General features: G+C 39.5%; 1 protein-coding gene across 1 annotated transcript in view; it reads left to right on the forward strand.

Annotated features, from left to right (window-relative positions):
- The window catches only part of MARK3 (microtubule affinity regulating kinase 3), a 29,019-nt gene extending 22,770 nt beyond the window's left edge, over positions 1–6,249 (forward strand). The window contains exons 13-14 of the mRNA XM_029084634.1: positions 3,032–3,076; positions 5,271–6,249. Of these exons, the coding sequence (XP_028940467.1) occupies positions 3,032–3,076; positions 5,271–5,616 (391 nt within the window). The 3' untranslated portion in view covers positions 5,617–6,249. The remainder of the gene's footprint in view (positions 1–3,031; positions 3,077–5,270) is intronic.
- The last annotated feature ends 1,082 nt before the right edge of the window (positions 6,250–7,331 follow it).

The raw sequence follows: 7,331 nt of genomic DNA on the forward strand, positions 1-7,331 counted from the left end.
GTTCCTGCCACTCAATGGGTGGAACACTGATGTATGGAAAAACTGAACAAAGTAAGGATTTCTGAGAGGCTTCCATGAAAAGAGTGTTTGTTATTTCAACGTGGTAGGTATTTTGTAAATAATGACCTTTCTTAGATTTAGACTACAGCTGTTTAGAAACTAAACAATTCAGCTTAATTTCAACCTAAAAAGGGTCGGAGAACATCAGTAGGGATTTTTCCTCACAGACTTTTCTGGACAGATTCCAGTAACAGTAAGACTGTTCATTGTTGGGAAGATTGGTTATGCTCCTGTTTTCTACAACCTTTGGCAAGTTTAAATCTTAACAAAGATGTCATCTTCCACTTCATAGGAGCACGGAAGGCTCTTAGAACTAAGTTCAAGTACTCTCAATTTTTCAACTGAGCGGTATCTTCAGATTTGTTGCTTGCTTAGCCCAGTAAAACAAGCCCTTCCTAGATTTCCAGGTACTTTGCAACAGAATGCCATTAAGGGGACTTTCATACAAATGACACGTGATGGTTCACTCCCGTCCCACCTATCCCCATCTCAGTCCTACAGAGTTGTAAAGGACGAGTTCATGGACTGTATATGCAGACCTTACAAATCTTTTTCCCCCTTCTCCTATATCCACCATAGTAAAGTAGCACATGATCTTACCTGCCTACTAAAATGACCATCAGTGTTATTGACATTTTAAACCCTTAACATGGGTTTCAGAAATCTGACATCAAGTACTGGTTGCAGTCAGGTACTTTGGAGTCAGTTGCCCTCCTGTGTTACTAAGGGGAACAATTTTCTCCTGCTTTCTTTTTTAAGAAAGTTGAATTTTAACAATTGTGTATAAACTTGTGTTATGATGAAAATGACTGCCATTAAAAACACGCTTTGAATTACTAGAGTTAGTTGAGGACTTGTCAGTTGCTTTCTTCTTGTTGTCTTCCTTGTCCCTTTTGCTTGGGACAGCTTTTCATTAGTCAATGAAAATGTTTCCTGGCAGAAACTCGTCATGCCTTGTGCAGTACCTCAGAGACCAGGGTTCTGATCGGATGCTGTTGTGAGAAACAGCTCATAGCTGAGTGAATGTAAAGGTCCAGACAATAGACAAATGTTTGAGACATTTAACCCCATAATGTGTCACCATAGGGATAAGAGGAAGTGGAACAAGTCGTGGTCAGAGGGCCTTGTGAAGGCATGACAGCACTTTTCTGAGCCAACTTCCTTATTTTATGAAATAAAGCAAAACTGCAGATTAGCAGGACAAACACTGATGGAGGAAAGAACACTTGTCTTAAAATGGTGCCTACACCTAGAAGAGGTCAAACAGTGGCAATTCCAGATAATTCCAAAACCAAAACCACTTAAACTCCCTACTAGCCCAATGACCCATTTCCAGAACACTCTAAGGCAAGAACTGCGCATGACGTCTAATTAGCATGAGAAGTGAGAAGCTCATCTAAGGGGAGGAGACGAGCTCCCTATAAAAACTGCAAAGATCAGTGTGTAGGTGCACCCCCAGAGCAGAGACTGGACACCCCGTTGGCAGGACCGATGCTGGACCCAGGGCTGGTGAAATCTCTCTCTCTCTTCTCTCCACTCCCTTTTTTTTTTCCCTTTAAGCTGCTGCTAAACCCTATAAATTTACCACGACTGTATTATGGGGATTAAGGAAATTACTGGTGAGCTCTGTTAATAAAGCTCATTGATTATTTAAAATCCCTGGTGTTCTTTTCCACCTTAATTTTAACCAAGGGAGATCAGTGAATCTGAGTCACTCGTTTCTCCCTTCTTTGGGTCAGGTGGGATGTGACAGTGACTTACTGCTTTCTTAAGTGGATTTCTTTTGCAATAACAGTGTGAGTTTTGAGCAAGGAGCAGGCTCCATCGCCTGTACAGCAAGTGCTGCTGCCATACTCCTTGTGGTGCTAGCACAGTGTCTGTTCCCTTGTGAAGGGGACTGCACAGAGTCATCTTACAATCCTGTTCCTTCACTTCAATCCTCAAAAGAAAGGAAATGATGAAATGAAGCCTTGTAGCACCTTGCACAGCCTCATATAAATACTGCTGTGCATCAAAAAATAAGCTTACTATCCTACATTCCTATCCCTAGGTACCTGTCAGACAAACTGCTTTAAAAATTTACATTATTCAGGGAAGCCATGTACCAGCTTAGAGTAGGCTCAGTAAGAGTCTTACAAAGATAGCGTCCCTGCAAGCAGAATTAACACCGAGATATAAAACCAGGGCACTGCAATAACGGGAAGGTAGAGGAAGGTGATTTTCCCCCTTAATCCTACTCGATACTGGTCTTTTTAAAAATGGTATTGATCAGCAACATAGCTTTAATCGATGCAAGAAGTCAGAAAGCTTGAGTTTACTCAGATGTTGAAGATGCATCAGTGTGGAAATTAATAGGATGGACTTACCACAGCTTGAGAAATCCTGGATTTACTTCTAAATCTTTGCTAAAACATATATGCATCTCTTTCTTTTGCTTTAAGATATTTGGTATTGTTTAAACACCTAATATCTCAGATTTGATGTGCATTCAAACACACAGGGTCACAAGACTTGTCTGTAAATAGGGCATTTTTTTCAAATATATATTGTGTTACCAGATAAAGCTTTAAAATATAATTAGCCTAAAAATAATAGGCAGTTATTTCTCTTTTAGGATGTACTTAATAAATAATACAATCACTTCAATACAATTGTTTAACATTTTCTGCTTTGAGAAGTTCAACTTTATTCAATTAGTTCTACAGTATTAACATATATAAACATACATTGTAAAAATCAGCTATGGTCTCTTTAAGAAACAGTTTCTAGACTTCCATTTGATTTGTCAATATGTTATATTTTGAATTTGGTCTAACCTACGAAGTTCTTTACATCTTTGTTGCTTTGTATTTTAACACAGCTTTGGTATGATTGTAGTATCTTTTAGCAGCTACTCAGATATTGTATATTCTAGTGTAAGATTTGTCTTCTCTTTCCCACTTCCTTTTGCTTCTGCATTCTTTTCAATGAGGCTCCCAACTGAATATGAGAGGAACGGGAGATTTGAGGGCTCAAGGTGAGGGTAAAATTTTTGTTTAAAATGTTATTTAGGTGAGTTTGAACCTTTCTCCCCTTGATTATGTGGCATAGTGGCTTCAGGTGACAGCTTTTGTTTCGTGCAAGGCTTTGAAACTAAACAAAGAAGCATTTCTGTCTGCAAAACAGCTCTTAAAGCCCTGACTGACTTGGTTCTAAACTTTCATCTTTCCTGTTACCTTTCCCCTTGTGTGTTTTTTTTTGCATTTTAGTCATTATAATTTGCTGTTGTCTTGTAAATTAGTAGGTAAGTGGCCTCTAATGAGTCTGCAAATGTGTGGGATAACCACTGAAGGGTTATAAGGTATTTCTCATCTCCAGAATCACAGATAGTTAAGCAGTGTTTTTCATGTTATACTCTTCTTCCAAAATCTGCATATCAAAAAATAATAGAAATTATCAAATGTGTGCTGGTTCTGCCAACTGTTTTCAAGTAGAAAAAGTTTTCAAAAATTTAATGAGCATTGAATAAAAGTTGATGTTCCACCTGCCCCCTTACAGCCTTGTTAAAACCTTAAAGCTAAAACAAAATACTCTTTCATTTGCTTGCTGAATTTTATAACATCTGGCAAATCATGTAGCTGGATTTGACAGCGTAATCCTCTGACTCTCGCAGTTACTGGAATTCTTTCCAATAGAATGGTGAATTATGAAATAGCTTATCTTTGAGATATGTATTTAATTTTGACCTTGCTATCACTTTTTATTTAACTTTTGCATAATTGCCTGCTTAATGCTGGTTAGAAGGAAAGCATTGTGTAACCAGAAATTCATTGCCAACTATTTTAAAGAGTGGCTTGACTTAATAGTGTAAATTGCACTTTGAAGTTCAGCATGAGACCTAACCTGTATGGTGTGGGGTCGGCTAGGTTAGGTATTTTTCAGAAAATAATTATGCCTGACAGTCAATATATTTAAGTCTGTTGTTCTCAGTACAAGTAAATTTTAAGAGGCAACTGACAGCATGCAAATATTCATAAAGCAAATATGTCATTTTTTTTCCCCCAGAAGTCCAAATGTAGTTCCTTATTCTTTAGCTGTGTGACCACTGATTTAATTGAAATGGAAGAATCATTGCAAACTAGAAATTTCTGGAACTCTTCCTTTCTTTGTACTATATGACCTTATTTATCCTTACTAAAGGAAAAGCTTTTTTATTTAGGAAAAAAAAAAGTTGCAGCCTCAATATTTTGTGCTTTATCTCTTAAAGCTGTGACAGTAACAGTAACCCTCTTACTTGCTGTCTTTACTAACAATGTTGATGAGGTGTCTTACAGTGACTGCCAATTTCCTGCATTTCAGCCTCAAAGGCACTTAGTTCCATAGCTCGTAGCAGTGAAAGATTTCATCTCTTTGCCTGTATCAGTCCTTGGTGTTAAAGAAATTCCTGACCAACTTAGACACAAAACATTTCCTTCCTGTTAAAGGTAACCCCAGTAGCCTACAATGTGGTGTGTCTCTAGTGACCATCTCAAACACTTACCAGTGCAGGAAGGCCAGAGCGAACCAAACCAGCCCAGAACTGGGTGGCACACGTTGGCCCTGGGCAGTAGGTGGGTGATCCCTGGCTCCGCTGTCCCTCCTCCTGCTCGCATCTACTGGGCGTGCCATGGGCCCTCCCAGTGCTTGGTCTCCAACCTGCTGTGCTGGAGGAGGTGCAGAGGAACCCTCAGAATCGTTCTGCATGTGCTCATCCCTGTTGTGTATGAGTTGGGTGCCTTCCATGGGCTGGCACTCCCACAACCTGGGCTGAGCACCCTTTTGTCACAAGTCAAGGCTATTTGAATGTTCCAGAAACTTCTAGCACAGAGCTGGTGTTTCAGCTGCACACATGGCCCGAGAACAAGGGTTTGAGCAGAACCTACCTTAAAATTGAGTCGTAGGTCATGCATGTAGTTCTGCCTCCGCAAGATCATTTCCCTCATGCTCCTGACTCCAGTGACTTCCAGTTGTGTCACCTGTCGTACCATACCTTCGTTTCAGCCCCGACAGCTAATGCTTTACCTTGACTGTGTGTTTGTACAGCAGCTAGGGAAGTGGGGCATTTCTCGCAGCCGGAGCCTCTAGATACTGCTCTAATACCAGTAGTGTGCATTGAGTCTTAGTTTGCTTCACTAACATGAAACATGGAGAAGGTTGCTGGCCCTGCTAACTAACAAATTCCTGTCTTTCAGCCGCAATGTAGCTGTGGATCAGAAGGACGAGAACAAGGAAGCCAAACCTCGGTCGCTGCGTTTTACCTGGAGCATGAAAACCACCAGCTCCATGGATCCCAATGACATGATGAGGGAAATACGAAAGGTCCTGGATGCCAATAATTGTGACTATGAACAAAGAGAGCGTTTCTTACTTTTCTGTGTCCATGGAGATGGGCATGCGGAAAACCTTGTACAGTGGGAGATGGAGGTGTGTAAACTGCCAAGACTGTCCCTGAATGGAGTTCGCTTTAAGCGGATATCGGGAACATCCATAGCTTTTAAAAACATTGCTTCCAAAATTGCCAATGAGTTAAAGCTGTAACAAGAAAAATAGTTAAGTTGTAAATTAGTTAGCAATTTCAAGTGTTTTTGAGAATTCCGATGGAAATGTATAGAATAACATTTAGGCAATAACTTCTGCATCCTTCTGAATAGTGATATTAAAAAAAAAAAAAAAAAAAAAAAGCTGCTGAGCTGGGAGGGAGAGTTGGACTTTTTTATAAGTGCACTACAGCATTAAAGTTGCCTACTATGTAAAATATTACCCCTTCTGCTTTATTTCCATTGCTCCTAAGTCTTTGACAACAAATTGAAACACAGAATATATTCATTAAAATATGCCTCCTGTTTGTGTGGATGTGTGAATGTACAGTATGTGTGTATAATATATAAAGTATTATATGTAAACAAATCATTTACAACATCGAGCTGTACCAGTACCTCTTTCTGGGCTAATTTTGGTGCTAAAAATTGAAATGGCCAAGGAGGAAACACTTGAGTTGATATTTAAAATAACTGAAGCGATAACCAGTAAATGCAGGTTTACAGTTCACTGCTGTGTTAAGGAAAAAAAAACAAGTGTGTGAAGGGTTTGGATTTACGGTTGTGAACATTATTAGTCCTATTTTCTAAGTAGATCTCATGAGATTATTAAAAATTCACTTTTCCTGAGTAAGTCTTGCATTATATTTTGCCCACCTATTTATTATTTAAGTCTGAATCCAATTTTAAAAATGTAGTTGGTTTGTGCATTAAAATTTGGGTAAACGCTCCTGTTCTTTTGCTTCTACTAAACTACTATAATTGTATCTTTGTCCTTTTGGCTTATGAGTATTGATTGCAGCTAAGAACACTTTTCTGTTGTTCCATCATTCCTCTGCAGAATGAGGCAGCCTAAAGGGATGTGCTAAATGCTTACTGGTGACTTTTTCTTTCAGACCAAGTTCTCCACGTTAGACTAGGTCAGAGTGATACAAAGCACAAAAGGACTCTAAGGTCACGACAGTATTTTGATGTAAGGCACCATGTCTCAGTGCTGTTCGGAGGTGGCAGTGCTGTCCTTTGTGTTCTGGGTGCGCACAGTATTGAAACCCGAAAGTGGGAATCACATTGGCTACTGATCTTCTCTGTTGTAACGTCCAACTTGCTAAACTACAGCCATAAGCAGCAGCAGTTAAAACTTTTCCTTGCAGCTCTCTTCCAGCGTGCTTCCCCTTGGCTCTGGTTGTGTTGCTTTTGGTGGCTTTGTGCCAGTTGTGTCTGTAGCTTCTGCTGCGGAGGGAGTCTATTGATGCTCTTTTAACATGCAGTGTGGACACCAGCCCTTGATGAACTCTCTGATGGCCAGCTAAGCTTTATGTAGGACACAAAGCTACTCTGGGATGGTCCCCACTTTTTAACCATCACTGTGGTGAGCCGGATTTGATTTTGCAAACTAGAATGAAGAGATTTCTTCATACGTTGTTTCCTACTGATACTCAGTTTATTTCATCAAGGACTTCTGTAGATAATATCCTGCATTATCTACTTGACTTTTTGTATTAATACTTCATGGTTATATTTCAGTGAAGCATTTAAGCATGTACTTAACATGTGCTTTAAACTGGAGCCTAACTTTGCATTTTAAATTTGCAGTGAGCTAATAGTTATTCATAGTACACAGTTCAGGTTTGACCCGAAGTGAAAATGCAAAATCCTTAATATTTTGCAAGTTAGTTCTTGTGATCTGTAGTCTGAGAAGGCAGCAGACTCCCCCTC

Source organism: Antrostomus carolinensis, unplaced genomic scaffold (assembly GCF_000700745.2).
Source record: "Antrostomus carolinensis isolate BGI_N321 unplaced genomic scaffold, ASM70074v2 scaffold39500, whole genome shotgun sequence".
NCBI classification, from domain to species: domain Eukaryota; kingdom Metazoa; phylum Chordata; class Aves; order Caprimulgiformes; family Caprimulgidae; genus Antrostomus; species Antrostomus carolinensis.